This window comes from Elephas maximus, chromosome 1 (genome assembly GCF_024166365.1).
Source record: "Elephas maximus indicus isolate mEleMax1 chromosome 1, mEleMax1 primary haplotype, whole genome shotgun sequence".
Classification (NCBI taxonomy): domain Eukaryota; kingdom Metazoa; phylum Chordata; class Mammalia; order Proboscidea; family Elephantidae; genus Elephas; species Elephas maximus.
The window spans coordinates 12199475-12214366 of NC_064819.1; the positions used below are offsets into that span (position 1 = coordinate 12199475).

At 38.2% G+C, this 14892-nt stretch overlaps 1 protein-coding gene across 8 annotated transcripts in view; it reads right to left on the reverse strand.

Moving 5' to 3' along the window:
• Positions 1-14892, reverse strand: part of GOLGB1 (golgin B1) — an 81051-nt gene that overhangs the window by 16557 nt on the left and 49602 nt on the right. For all 8 annotated transcript variants that reach the window (XM_049877703.1, XM_049877712.1, XM_049877695.1 and 5 more), the window contains 2 exons: positions 12287-14180; positions 714-892 (listed from right to left, as the gene is read on the reverse strand). In XM_049877703.1, coding sequence (XP_049733660.1) covers positions 714-892; positions 12287-14180 — 2073 coding nt within the window. The remainder of the gene's footprint in view (positions 1-713; positions 893-12286; positions 14181-14892) is intronic.

The window sequence follows — 14892 nt, forward strand, 5'->3', positions numbered from 1 at the left end:
TCTATTAAGGTAGCATGCTCCATCTTAAGTTAAAAAGTAATAAAATCCCAACAATGAGGTTGTACAATAGGGCCTGCTTTTTTATATACTGCTAAGGGTTTGTTCTTTACTTTTTCTTTTTGGATCAAATTTGTTAGAAACACACACACACACACAAACCAGAATTACCATTCCTATCTCGATTTTTTTTCCTGCCGTGACAGTGCCATATAGCACTGTTATTGATCTGTTTCTTAAAAAGAAAAGGGTTGGGACTTCAGGTTCCAGGCAAGATAGAGTACACACATTTCTCCTTATTCCCCCCACTAAGTATAGATAAAATCTGTGGGCATTAAAAAAAAAAAAAAACCATAAGAACACTCAGGGAAGGTGAAGAGAAGGCAGAAGCTAGGGGCCCTGGGAATCAAGGAATGACATGGTGATGAGTCCTCTGGTTTTTCTGTCTCTGTATACCCCACACATACTTAAATGAGTGCGTGTAAAATTGGTGAAGTCTGAATAAGGCCTGTGGACTGCACCAATCTCAATTTCCTGGTTTTGCTATTGTCCTGTAGCCATATAAGATGTTAACACTGGAGGAAACTGCATGAAGAATACACAGGAGCTCTCTGTACAATTTTTGCAACTTCCTGTGAATCTGTAATTCTTTCAAAATAAAAAGCTGAAAAAGGAAAAGAAAAAAAGGAAAGGGTTGAGAAGCAGGCTTATCATACCTGAGCTGATGCAACTCATGTTGCCAGGAGAGGTGTTCCTGCCGGAGCTGTTCTTGCATCATCTGGAATGTTTTTGTTTTATCCTGATATTCCTGAACTTGAGCCTTCAGTGGACGTAATTCAGTGATCTCCTGGTTAACCTGTAAGTACTGCTGCTGCAGATTCTTCAATTCCTTCAGCTTTAACCAAAGGGAAAGTAAAAGGGTGATTTATCACATCACATCTCATTCACCCAGCTATCAGTCATTAGCAGCTCCCTGCTAAGTCAGACAGCACAACAGACTACCAGCCCCTAACAGTCCATTGACATATCACTACAGCATGAGTCTCTAACATGGTGAAATACATGCTGCCTGACTGGTGAAAATCACCCCATGGAGCTAGTTGCCCATGGGCCTGACCATTCCTGTAAGTTTTACCCTTGCCTTCTGAGGTCCTAAACTGACTTTAAATCTACAACTCTGACATGCGCTAGACCTAAGAGGCCTACAGCTTCTGCGTGGGTGGTAACTCCCTAGAACCAGAAGTGTGAAGATGGACTGGACTTCTATCTACCATGTGTCCTGGTTAGTTTTCCAAACCTTCTTATGTGGATATGAACTTTAACTCCGGCTGATACAGATTATAAACAAAGCAGTGTCACGAGTGGTTAAAAGCATTTAGGGTCTGGAGTCAGATATTCTGCCACTTCTTGTTTGTATGACTTTATGCATGTTCCTATACCCTCTGTTTTCATTTCCTTCGTTCATAAGATGAAGAAAATTACAGTATCTCCCTCATAAGAGTATAAGAACTAATAGAAGGTTAATGCACTTCACACATAGTAAGCCTTCAATAAAGCTAGTGATGATGGATGACAGGCTTCTCTTCAATTTGCAAAACTGCCCATCTACATTTCAGGTATATCCTCAAGCTCTTTACCCCAATACTTAATAAAAGCTTGGCAGTAAGAAATAATGGCAAGATATCTAGACAAAAAGGGGGCCTTGAACACACATATCTCTTTCGTCCACTCCGGAAACATCACTAAAGCTACAATAAAGGCATTATTTTTTAAGCATAAAACACAAGAACGGGAAGAACAGACAGTCAGCAACGACAACATTTTAGAAGCTGAAAAGCAGATGGATATCTGGTAACTGACTTAACAAATCCGAGAAAGCTGATTATCAAGCTTGCGGTAAGGCAAGCCAAGAACCAATTGGACTTACTCTGCAGAATCTTCAAAAGGCTCAGGAATGAACAGCACCAGGAACCTCTGGAAAAGACGGTGATGGGGGTGGGAGGAAGTGGCAGTTGAAATGAGGAGCATTAGATGAAAGCTGCTTAAGAGACAGTTGCATCCCTCGCTCCTCTCCTCAGCTCCACACTTGTCATCCCAAAGACAACTCGAGTTTTATTCTCTGGAGAAGGTAAAAGAGAGGCGTCTCTAGGCTGTGGAACACCAGGCGCAGATGAAGGTAAGGGTAAATACCAAAACAAGGGTGATCAGTGAATGTATGTTTTCTAAATGTTGAAGGCTTTCCCTTACTCATCTTACAGAATTGTGGAACACAGGTCTTTACCCTCCAGGCAGGAAACGGGACATCTTCTCTAGAAATTCTGACCAGTTCAGATAAACTAAACGTATCAACATGGCAAGTACCCACAAACCTTAGCAAGATCATGCAGCAATGACCACAGCTGGTTAGCCCTGTTAAATGAGCTTTTTGGATTCTACCTTATACATGAACAGAAAACCAAAGATTCACCCTCACCTTAAGAATGACTAATATCAAAGACAGAGATAAAAACAAACTGGAAGAAGACTAATTTGAAAAACTGAGAAATTAGCAAGGGAAAGAACATAATATACTCAAAGATTTAAGATAGAATATTAGGAATTACAAACATTATAGCAGAAATAAAACATTATAAAGAAAAATGAATTATAAGAAAACTCCAAAAAACAAAACTACCACCACTAACCTTGGACAGATAAGTGACAAAAATATATCCACTGAGATAAGAAAAAAAGAAATCCTTAGAAATTAAAAATATGGTGGCAAATATGAAAACTTCAATGTAGGAATCAAAAGATGAAGGTATGAAAATCTCCCCAAAGCACAGCAAAAAGAATAGAAAAGGTAAGAACGCTAGAGAATCAATTCAGAAGGTCCTACATTTAAATAATAAGATTTTCAGAAAAAAAGACAATAGAGAGAAAGGATGGGGAAAAAATTATAAAAAAAATTCAAAAGGAGTTCCCGAAATTGTTGTATATTGACTTCTTAGATTCAAAGGACTAGTCACTATGATGAATAAAAATAGGCTGACGCCAAAACACATTATCATGAAATTTCAGAACATACAGCGCAAAAATATTCTATATACTGTGAAAGTGTAAGGGGAAGAAAGGGAGGGAGAAGGGAGAAGGAGAAACAGAGAGCACATAAGAATCAGGAATCAGAATAGCTTCAGACTTCTGAATCACAATGTAAGCTAAAAGGCAAGAAACCAATGTCTTCATAATTTGAGGAGAAATTATTTTCAACCTCCAATTCTATACCCAGCAAAACTATCAATCAAGTGTGAGAAATACAAAGATATTTTCAATAAATCTGCCTATTATGTATCTTTTTTTGGCAGCTACTGAGTAATTTATTCCATCAAAACAATGGCACAAAATCAAAAAGGGGAAGACACAGAATAAAAGAAACAGGAGGTCCAATATAGGAGAGAGATGAATGGAAGCCGTAGGATGGTGATGGAAAATATTCTAGGATGAAAACTCTGTCCTAGGAGTACGAGGCAGCTGGTTCAGGTAGGAGCAGTTCATGAGAATTTTCTTCATAAAGATGAAATTGATGGAACAGCTGACGTGAACAAGCCTCTTGAGAGGAGGCTGGACAACTGACAGAAAATCTAGGGTTAAATTACATTTATAAGTACTAGGAAACTAAATAACAATAACAACACAAAAACTCAGTTATTAACTGTAGGTAAAAGAGAAAGATGTTGAGAAAAAGAAAAGTAACCCATCTCAGCTCTAATAGCATTTTGTAGTTGTAAAAATGTAAAGACCAAAAACCGATTTAACCAAAGTTAAAATTAAATTGCATAAGGAGAAGGGGGGGCAGTTTTTGTGTTAAAAATATGTGTATGTACTATGGATGAAGAGCACGTAAAGACAGCTAAACCTTCGTGTTAGCATAACGGAAAGTTAATAGTTAATACAAAGAATGAAATCTCAAAATGAAATATAAGCATGATATTTAGATATTGAGGAAATATCAAAAGAATAAGCTGAAAAGGTTGAAAGCAATGGTCTCAAAAGAAGAAGTAGGGTTGGGAATGCTGCTGCTTGTTTTTCTCACTGAACCTTGTAGAACTTAATGATTCTTAAAATATGTGTCTATAAGTTTATTTTTTAAACAAAAACTAAATTAAAAACATTTTTGTTTTGTTTTAAAACAAAAACATATTTTTTATGCAGTCCACTCACTCCTCTAGTCTAGATACCCTAATGTTACAGACCAAATCTGAAATAGACCAAATCTTCACAGAGTTGCGTGCCTAGGACTGCATTTTAACTCTTGGTAAAACCCAGACCCAGTGCCTTCAAGTCGATTCCGACTCATAGCGACCCTTTAGTGAAATCTGTGTAGTTCTTATGCCATGCGCTTACATCAAGGGACAACTAAATAAAAATCCTATAAAACACATTATTATATTTACTATAGAGAAGAATGGCATTTCACAGCACAGTACCATCTTCATGGGAACTCACTAAAGAAATTTCTCACAGGCCTTAATGCTTAAAGAATAACTATTCTTGTTTGAGCAGGTGGCTTTTCTTTCCTCCTTTTTTCCTAAATTCTCGCACATGGTTTTGATTCCCTCTTTCTGATGACTGCCAGAAAGCTGAGAAATTAGCAGCCTGTCTTTCTAACAAAGAGTACAGGATATTGTGACATCTCCTTGGGACACTAGCCTCACTCCTGGTTTAGCCTTTTTCTCTGCTTTCCTCCTTTTCTCTTCCTTCCCAGTTTCCTTTATTATATTTTATCTTGATAAACTGCTCCTATTTTTATATGCTACAAGTCATTTTCCAAATGAACTGAGTATAGATAAACAAATACAGCCACTCCCTAGAGATCTGTTCTTCATCCTGTAGGTAGAGATTGTCTAAGTGGTCCATTTGACTATGGGAAAGTCCTAAGGAAGTCTGGATAGGTGTGGAAACTCCAGAAGGTTTGCAGAGTAGTTTGAAATGTGCTAGTAGAAACCCTTGAACTAATTTTCCATGATCTGGACCCTCAGACTTCATTCAGCAAACTCCCCCTTGCCTAACCAAGTAAAGGTGGAAATCAAAGTAACCCAAGCACCTTTCAGACCTCAATCATCTCTGGGTAGTCCTGAGGGCAAAGGCGTGTAGAGCAGGCAGAGGAGATAAAATTCTGGTCTGTGCTAAATGTTGAACCTGATAGAGGTTGAAGTAAGTTATCCACTATGCTTACCCCACACGCAACCATGATTAACAGACTAAAAACTTCAATGCCCATGAGACTGACTGAGAACAAGATATCTGGAAAAGAAGAGCTGATAGACAGCTAATACATTCAGAAGTAAGCAGAAGGGCATCAACAGAGTGCAACAGACCCTGTGCCACAAAGTCAGACTGTCAGGCCTTCAGGTAATTTATAACCCTTCTTAGGGTTATGATTCTTTCATGGCAGATGTGAATGCCTCAGTTCTCTTCTACCTCATAGTTTACACAATGGAGAAAATACTGGTGCTTTCACTAACAACTACAAATACAGAAAACGACTATCAATTATTGATTATGTACCAGATGACTAGTGAACACCATGCTAAATACCATGGAAAATAAGAAAAAAAAAGTGTAAGACACAGCATTTCCTTACCAGGACTTTGCAATCAAATTGCAGAAATAAGAAATAGTGTATACATAAGACACACACACACACACACAAGTGACAATAAGTATAAAGGAATATAAAGAGAAGGCAACAAACAATCAACCAAGAAACGTAATTAAGGATTTGTACTCTGGGGTGACCTTTAAAGAGTGGGAAATATTAACCAAGATGGAAAACAATTGGGGAGATATATTGGCAGAGAGGATGGTAATTTGGATTAGTAGGAAGTACCAGATACGTTTATTACATAGTGAGTAGATCACCTTGGCTGGAATAAAAAAACCCAGTGCCATCAAGTTGATTTTGACTCATAGCGACCCTACAGGACAGGGTGTAACTGCCCCATAGAGTATCCAAGGAGCACCTGGTGGATTCAAAGGGCGGACCCTTCGGTTAGCAGCCGTAGCACTTAACCAGTACGCCACCAGGGTTTCCTTGGCTGGAGTGAAGGCTATAAATTGGGGAGTAGTAAAAGGGAAGATTGGGGAAGAAAGGTAAGGACAAATTGTAGGGTCTGAAATGCCAGATTAAGAGGTTTGAATCCTAAGTCTATTCTACAGCTACAACTTTTAAAGGTTTTTGAGTAGTAAAATAATAATTAGAGTTTCAGCAAGATCTACTGGACAATGGTGTATAGAGTGTTTTCAAGAGGTGACAAACTGGGAGTGGCATTAGTACAACAGTTTAAGGGTAAGGTTATTCTAAAATGTTGAGGATGGAAAAACAAAAAGAAAGACTTCAGACATTTTGTGAATAAACAAATGATAGACATTATTGATTAAATGGAGTAAAATCATAGACAATTAGGAGTCCATAGGAAGAGAAGATTATTACTGAATTATGGAAACAGGGAAATCAGAAAAAAAAAAAAAAAAGCTGGCTTAGGCTGTAAATACTTAGCAGACAAAAATGTGGAACTGGCATTGAGACATACAAAATTCAGTGCCTATTGTTTCCAATAGATAAGAATAATAAAGTAATTCATTGACTACAACACAGTTAATTCATAATCCATCCTAAAACCTCCCAGGTAGTAAAAGATTTTGACTTAGAGGTTAATCAACACAAGGATGCCATAAATTACAGTTCTGAAGCACAAGCTGTCCTGATGGAGAGAACCTTTTGAATTTGTGATCTGAAAGGACTAATAAAAAGCCGAGCGCCTAGGACAAAGTGAGCTGAAAATCTATTAAAACTATTTTAAAAACATAACAAACATGCATAAATCTGTAGATGTCAAAATCATAGCTGAGAAAGGGGTTTTGCTCAGATTGTAAAACTGCCCATAAATAGCGTAATATGAATGAACATATTACCTACAAAGGAAAAGAAAAATCTGTACAAGACTCTATAGTTAGAGGAAGTGATCTTTTCACTGGGGCTAAACTTATAAACTAAAATTTTCAGATACCAGGCATGGATCCCATGTTAAAATGGAAAATCTGACCTTCTGAAGCTCAATTTATTTCACATTTGGCCTATTTTCCTATAAGTACATGGCCTTGGCAGAGCTTAAGGCTGTTTTGAAAGGGAAGAGAGAAAAGCCACAAAGTAGAAAGCCCTGACAATCTGTCTTGACTCATGTAGTTCCAGTTTTTGCCTTTGAATCTTGGTGACCTGGAAGTTTTCTGAAAAAGACCTGGATTTAACTCTTGGATGCTACTAAAAGCAAAGCAACAAAATTTCCACATTACAGATCCTACTTATGGTCTTCTCCCACTGAAAAAAAGCTGGGTGTTAAATGAAAATGGGCAAATGGTTCAGCCTACAAATAAAACTTTACTAAATGGTCATTTAAACTTACTTTAATAAACCATTTTTACATTAACTTTTTTTTTCCCCCACAAATTAAGGCTGAGTTAGTATTAGACAAGCTGACCTCTCTCTACTCCTAATTTTAGCAGGTGATCTATTGCTAAACCGTCATTCGTAAGAAGGCACTGAGGGAACCCTACACTTTCAATTAAACTATGACAAATTCTGGAAACATCTACACATTTGTGTGTATGTGTATTATATATAAATAATATATAAAACACCTCTCCATCATTTAGTCCTTTTATAACCGGCAGAGAGTTTCATGCAGAGGAAATTTACGATTTATTAAAATGGTAATGGTAGATTTAAAAATTTAAATAATGTTTTTGTGTTTTCCCAAGAACAAACAGAACCTGTGAGATGTATAATCCTGCCCCTAATTACTCAAATAATATCCTGAAGTTTTTTTATTCTTTTCTATAGAAACAAAGATCAATTTAAAGGAAGGTTCACAACTTGATCTCATAGACACATACAGAACACTCCACCCAACAACAACCAAGTATAGTTTCTTTTCTAGTGCACATGAAACATTCTCTAGAATACACCACATATTAGGTCATAAAGCAAGACTTTCCAAAATCCAAAACATCAAAATATTACAAAGCGTCTTCTCTGACCATAAGGCCATAAAAGTAGAAATCAATAACAGAAAAACCAGGGAAAAGAAATCAAATACTTGGAAACTGAACAATACCTTGCTCAAAAAGACTGGGTTATAGAAGACATTAAGGAGGGAATAAAGAAATTCACAGAATCCAATGAGAATGAAAACACTTCCTATCAGAACTTTTGGGACACAGTGAAAGCAGTGCTCAGAGATCAATTTATATCAATAAATGCACACATACAAAAAGAAGGGCCAAAATCAAAGAATTATCCCTATAACTTGAACAAACAGAAAGAGAGCAACAAGAGAAACCCTCAGGCACCAGAAGAAAACAAATAATAAAAATTAGAGCAGAATTAAATGAATTAGAGAACAGAAAAACAATTGAAAGAGTTAACATGACCAAAAGCTGGTTCTTTGAAAAAATTAACAAAATTGATAAACCATTGGCCAGACCGACAAAAGAAAAACAGGAAAGGAAACAAATACCCTGAATAAGAAACGAGATGGGCGATATTACAACAGACCCAACTGAAATTAAAAGAATCATATCAGATTACTACGAAAAATTGTACTCTAACAAATTTGAAAACCTAGAAGAAATGGATCAATTCCTAGAAATGCACTACCTATCTAAACTAACACAAAGGTAGAACAACTAAATAGACCCATAACGAAAGAAGAGATTGAAAAGATAATAAAAAAAAAAAAAACTTCCAACAAAAAAAAACCCCTGGTCTGGACGGCTTCACTGCAGAGTTTTACCAAACTTTCAGAGAAGAGTTAACACCACTACTACTAAAGGTATTTCAGAGCATAGAAAAGGACAGAATACTCCCTAACTCATTCTATGAAGCCACCATATCCCTGATACCTAAACCAGCTAAAGACACCACAAAAAAAACAAATTACACACAGACCTATATCCCTCATGAGCTTAGATGCAAAAATCCTCAACAAAATTCTAGCCAATAGAATTCAACAACATACCAAAAAAATAATTCACCATGACCAAGTGGGATTCATACCAGGTATGCAGGGATGGCTCGACACTAACTAGAAAAACAATGTAATCCACATTGTAAATAAAACGAAAGAACCACATGATTTTATCAATTGATACAGAAAAGGCATTTGACAAAGTTCAACACCCATTCACGATAAAATCTCTCAGCACAATAGGAACAGAAGGAAAATTCCTCAACATAATAAAGGGCATTTATACAAAGCCAACAGCCAATGTCATCCTAAATGGAGAGATTCTGAAAGCATTCTCCCTGAGAACGGGAACCAGACAAGGATGCCCCTTATCACCACTCTTATTCAACATTGTGCTGGAGGACCCAGCCAGAGCAATTAAGCTAGATAAAGAAATAAAGGGCATCCAGATTGGTAAGGAAGAAGTAAAAGTATGTCTATTTGCAGATGACATGATCTTATACACAGAAAATTCTAAGGAATCCTCAAGAAACCTACTGAAACTAATAGAAGAGATCAGCAGAGTATCAGGATACAAGATAAACATACAAAAATCAGTTGGAATCCTCTACACTAACAAAAAGAACACTGAAGAGGAAATCGCCAAATCAATACCATTCACAGTAGCCCCCAGGAATATAAAATACTTAGGAATAAATCTTACCAGAGACATAAAAGACCTATACAAAGAAAACTACAAGACACTACTGCAAGAAACCAAGAGAGACCTACATAGGTGGAAAAACATACCTTGCTCATGGATAGGAAGACTTAACATTGTAAAAATGTCTATCCTACCAAAAGCCATCTATAGATACGATGCAATCCAATCCAAATTCCAACGACATTTTTTAATGAGATAGAGAAACAAATCACCAACTTCATATGAAAGGGCTAGAGACCCCAGATAAGTAAACCACTACTGAAAAAGAAAAACAAAGTGGGAGGCCTCATTCTACCTGATTTTAGAACCTGTTATACCACCACAGTAGTCAAAACAGCCTGGTACTGGTACAACAACAGATACATAGACCAATGGAACAGAATTAAGAATCCAGACATAAATCCATCCACTTATGAGCAGCTGATATTTGACAAAGCCCAAAGTCAGTTAATTGAGGAAAAGACAGTCTTTTTAACAAATGGTGCTGGCATAACTGGATATCCATCTGCAAAAAAATGAAACAAGACCCATACCTCAACCATGCACAAAACGAACTCAAAATGGATCAAAGGCCTAAACATAAAATCTAAAACGATAAAGATTATGGAAGAAAAAATAGGGACAACGTTAGGAGCCCTAATACATGGCATAAACAGTATATAAAACATTACTAAAAATGTAGAAGAGAAACCAGATAACTGGGAGCTCCTAAAAATCAAACACCTATGCTCATCCAAAGACTTCACCAAAAGCCAAAAAAGACTACCTACAGACTGGGAAAAAGTTTTTAGCTATGACATTTCCGATCAGCGTCTGATTTCTAAAACGTACAAGATTCTCCTAAAACTCAACCACAAAAAGACAAATAACCCAATTAAAAAATGGGCAAACATAAACAGACACTTCACTACAGAAGACATTCAGGCCGCTAACAGATACATGAGGAAATGCTCACGATCATGAGGAAATGCTCACGATCATTAGCCATTAGAGAAACGCAAATCAAAACTACAATGAGATTCCATCTCACTCCAACAAGGCTGGCATTAATCCAAAAAACACAATCATAAATGTTGGAGAGGCTGTGGAGAGATTGGAACACTTATACACTGCTGGTGGGAATGTAAAATGGTACAACCACTTGGGAAATCAATTTCATGCTTCCTTAAAAAACTAGAAATAGAACTACCATACGATCCAGCAATCCCACTCCTTGGAATATATCCTAGAGAAATAAGAGCATTTACACGAACAGATATATGCACACCCATGTTCACAGCAGCACTGTTTACAATATCAAAAAGAAGGAAGCAACCAAGGTGCCCATCAACGGATGAATGGATAAATAAATTATGCTATATTGACACAGTGGAATATTACACATTGATAAAGAACAATGATAGATCCATGAAACATTTCATAACATGGAGAAATCTGAAAGACATTATGCTGACTGAAATTAGTCATTTGCAAAAGAACAAATATTGTATAAGACCACTATTATAAGAACTGGAGAAATAGTTTAAACAGCGAAGAAAATATTCTTAGATGGTTACAAGACGGGGGAGGCAGGGAGGGAAGGAGAGGGGTATTCACTAATTAGATAGTAGATAAGTTTTATTTTAGGTGAAGGGAAAGACAATACACAATATAGGAGAGGTGAACACAACTGGACTAAACCAAAAGCAAAGAAGATTCCTGAATAAACTGAACGCTTCAAAGGCCAGTGCAGCAGGGTGGGGGTTTGAGGACCATGGTCTCAGGGGACATCTAAGTCAACCGGCATAATAAAATCTATTAAGAAAACATGCTGCATCACACTTTGGAGAGTGGCATCTGGGGTCTTAAATGCTAGCTAGCAGCCATCTAAGATGCAACAATTGGTCTCAACCCACCTGGAGCAAGAAAGAATGAAGAACACCAAAGACACAAGGTAATTATGAGCCTAAGAGACAGAAAGGACCACATAAACCAGAGACTACATCAGCCTGGGATCAGAAGAACTAGATGGTGCCTGGTCACAACCGATGACTGCCCTGACAGGGAACACAACAGAGAACCCCTGAGGGAGCAGGAGAGCAGTAGGATGCAGAGCCCAAATTCTTGTAAAAAGACCACATTTAATGGTCAGGCTGGGACTAGAAAGACCCCAGAGGCCATGGTCCCCAGACCTTCTGTTAGCCCAAGACAGGAACCATTCCCAAAGCCAATTCTTCAGACAGGGATTGGACTGGAATATGGGATGGAAAATGATACTGGTGAAGAGCGAGCTTCTTGGATCAAGTAGACACATGAGACTATGTTGGCATCTCCTGTCTGGAGGGGAGATGAGAGGGCAGAGGAGGACAGAAGCTACTCGAATGGACACGAGGAAAGAGAGTGGAGGGAGGAACTGTGCTATCTCATTAGAGGGAGAGCAATTAGGAGTGTACCTCAAGGTGTATGTTAATTTTTGTATGAGAGACTGACCTGATTTGTAAACTTTCACTTAAAGCACAACAAAAATTAATTAAAAAAAATAATAATAAAGAAAGTTTCAGAAACTCTCAAAAATAGATCTGAAACAGAGAAAGACACTCACTAGTCGGTCTCTGTCATTTTGGAGTGATGACATGGCTTTTTTTAAACTCTGTACTTCAGCTGGGCTGCTTGCAGGCTGGGCTGCAGACCACTGCTTCCCTTCCTCCACCTTGCGGAATCTTGCCAGCTCATTCAACAGGTGATCTCTCTCATTCTGCAGACTAGCCATAGCCTTGGAAAAAGATTGCATTTGGTTGTAAGAATCTTCTAGTTGTGAGGACAGGTGAAGCAGTCGTTCATCTTTGGACAGAAGCTGTTGGTTAAGTTTCTCAAGGTGAGACAAGCTGTTATCCTCTGTGGAGCTCTTCGGAGAGGAGGCTTTAGACACAAGAACATCTCTCTCTGTGCTTAAGAGGCCCTGTTTTTCTCTCAGCTGTGCCACCTCCTTCAGACTGGCATCGTATTTCCTCTTTAGTTCATCAAGCTCCTCATTAGCATGATCTCTACTACTCTGCAGTGAACTCATAGACTTTCCAAACGATTGAATTTGTGCTGTGAGATCTTTATTTTCTTTGGTGACCATGAGCAATTTCTGCTCCATCTCCATCAGATCTCTTGCTAGCTCTGCCACCCTCTCTTCTGCTGTTTCAGTTTCATTTCGCATTATCCCCGCATCGTGATGAAGATGCTTTAATTCCTTCTTCAGTTTATCTTCAATTTCACCTACCTTCTTGGCAGCTTCCTTCTGAACATGAAGCAATTCCTCTTCTAGTTCTGTAATTCTGTTCTGAGAGGAAGAAAGGGTAGTACTTAACTTTTGTACCTCTTCTTCCTTTACTTTTAACTGAGCTTGAAATATTCCTAAAGTTGTTTCTTCTTGCAAGTCTGTTATCTCTCCCTTTAGTTGGGATATAGATATTTTTAAGCTCTCAATCTCTTTAGACAAACCTTGTTTCTCCTCCTGTAGGGTATTAGAGGACCTCTGCAAATTTTCCTTTGCTGCCTCAGACTGCTTCAGCTTTTCTTCTAATTTAGCATATTCACTCTTCAGTGCCTTATTCTGCTGATGTTGAGCTTCAAGCAGTTGCTTTTGCTGGTAGTCTTTTATTGATATTACTTGGTTCAGGTCTTCCCTATATTGGATCAGTTCTGCATCTAGCTTGGCATTCTCAGAATTGAGGTCATCCATATGACTTCGCAAGCACCTAATTTCTTCCTTAAGCTTATTATTCTCAGTAGCAGCGTCTTGGATGAGTTGGTCTTTTTCTAAGATTACAGAAAGATGTCGTCCTTCTAGCTGCCGATAGTTACCTACTACGCGGTCTCGGTCATCCTGGAGAGAAGACATGGATTTAACGAAGGAGTCCAACTGGGCCTTCTGCTGAGTGCTTTCCTTTTTGATAGTGTTCAGTGTTTCCAGAAGCTGGCTGGTTTCGTCAACAGCTTTTTTGTTCTCCTCTTCCTTCTGGGACAGCTGGGTTTCCAGTTCTTTAATTTCCTTATCATGTTGTTGATGCAGTTCTGAAACAGCTACTTGGATTGCCTCTTCCTTGGCAGAAAGCAGGCTTATAATCTTCTGCTCTTTCATGTTTATTTCTTCATGTAGCCTACTGGTCAGTTCCCTGGAGGCCTGAAGATCAGTCTCTAGCTGCTCATAACTGAACTTACAATTTCGGATATCAGCTTCTTGCTGCTTGACAATCTCTTCCAAGCTTTCTTTGTTTTCCTTACATTTTTCTAAAGTGTTATCTAAATCAGTCAGCTGGTCTCGGAGAATCTTAAGTTCTGATTCTGACTTAGCTAGTTCATTCTGAGAATTGTGGTATAGGTATCGAGTCTCTTCTAGCTGGGTCAAAAGTTCTTTGTTTTCCCCCTGTAGAGTATCACAGACCTTCTGTTGAAGCTGGACCTCTGTCTGGGCCTTAGACTCCCAGGTCTGCTTGTCATGTTCAAGCCTGAAAACACAAAGAACATTAATTACAGATTAATGGAAAAACTACTCGATGCCTAAAGAATAAATACTACATAATAGATCTACAAGGGAACCAATACTTGATATACTTCCTTGTAACTCAGATATTCATACTTGAAGGTGTTCATCTTTTTACTGAAGAGATATTCATTCTTTGTATTACAGACTTGTTTTCTGAATTTTCTATATTAAAGGCATACTGGACCTAAGGATTCATATATTTAAATCATAAACTCCAAATTACTTATTTTGCTGGCACGGTTTTTTACACTCTAAAAAATAACACTTTTTCTAGGAGAAAAGTGGGATGCAGACCCCAAATTCTAGTAAAAAGACCAGACTTAATGGTCTGACTGAGACTGGAGGGCCCCAGAGGACGTGGCCCCCGGACTTTCTGTTAGCCCAAAACTAAAACCATTTCTGACGCCAACTCTTCAGACAAAGATTAGACTGGACTATGATACTGGTGAGGAGTGCGCTTCTTAGCTCAAGCAGACACATGAGACTATGTGGGCAGCTCCTGTGTGGAGGCCAAACGAGAAGGCAGAGGGAGACAGGAGCTGGTTGAATGACACGGGAAATACAGGGTGGAGAGGAGGAGCGTGCTATCACATTATAGGGAGAGCAACTAGGGTCACCTAACAATGTGTAAGTGTTTATATGAGAAACTGACCTGAACTATAAACTTTCACTTA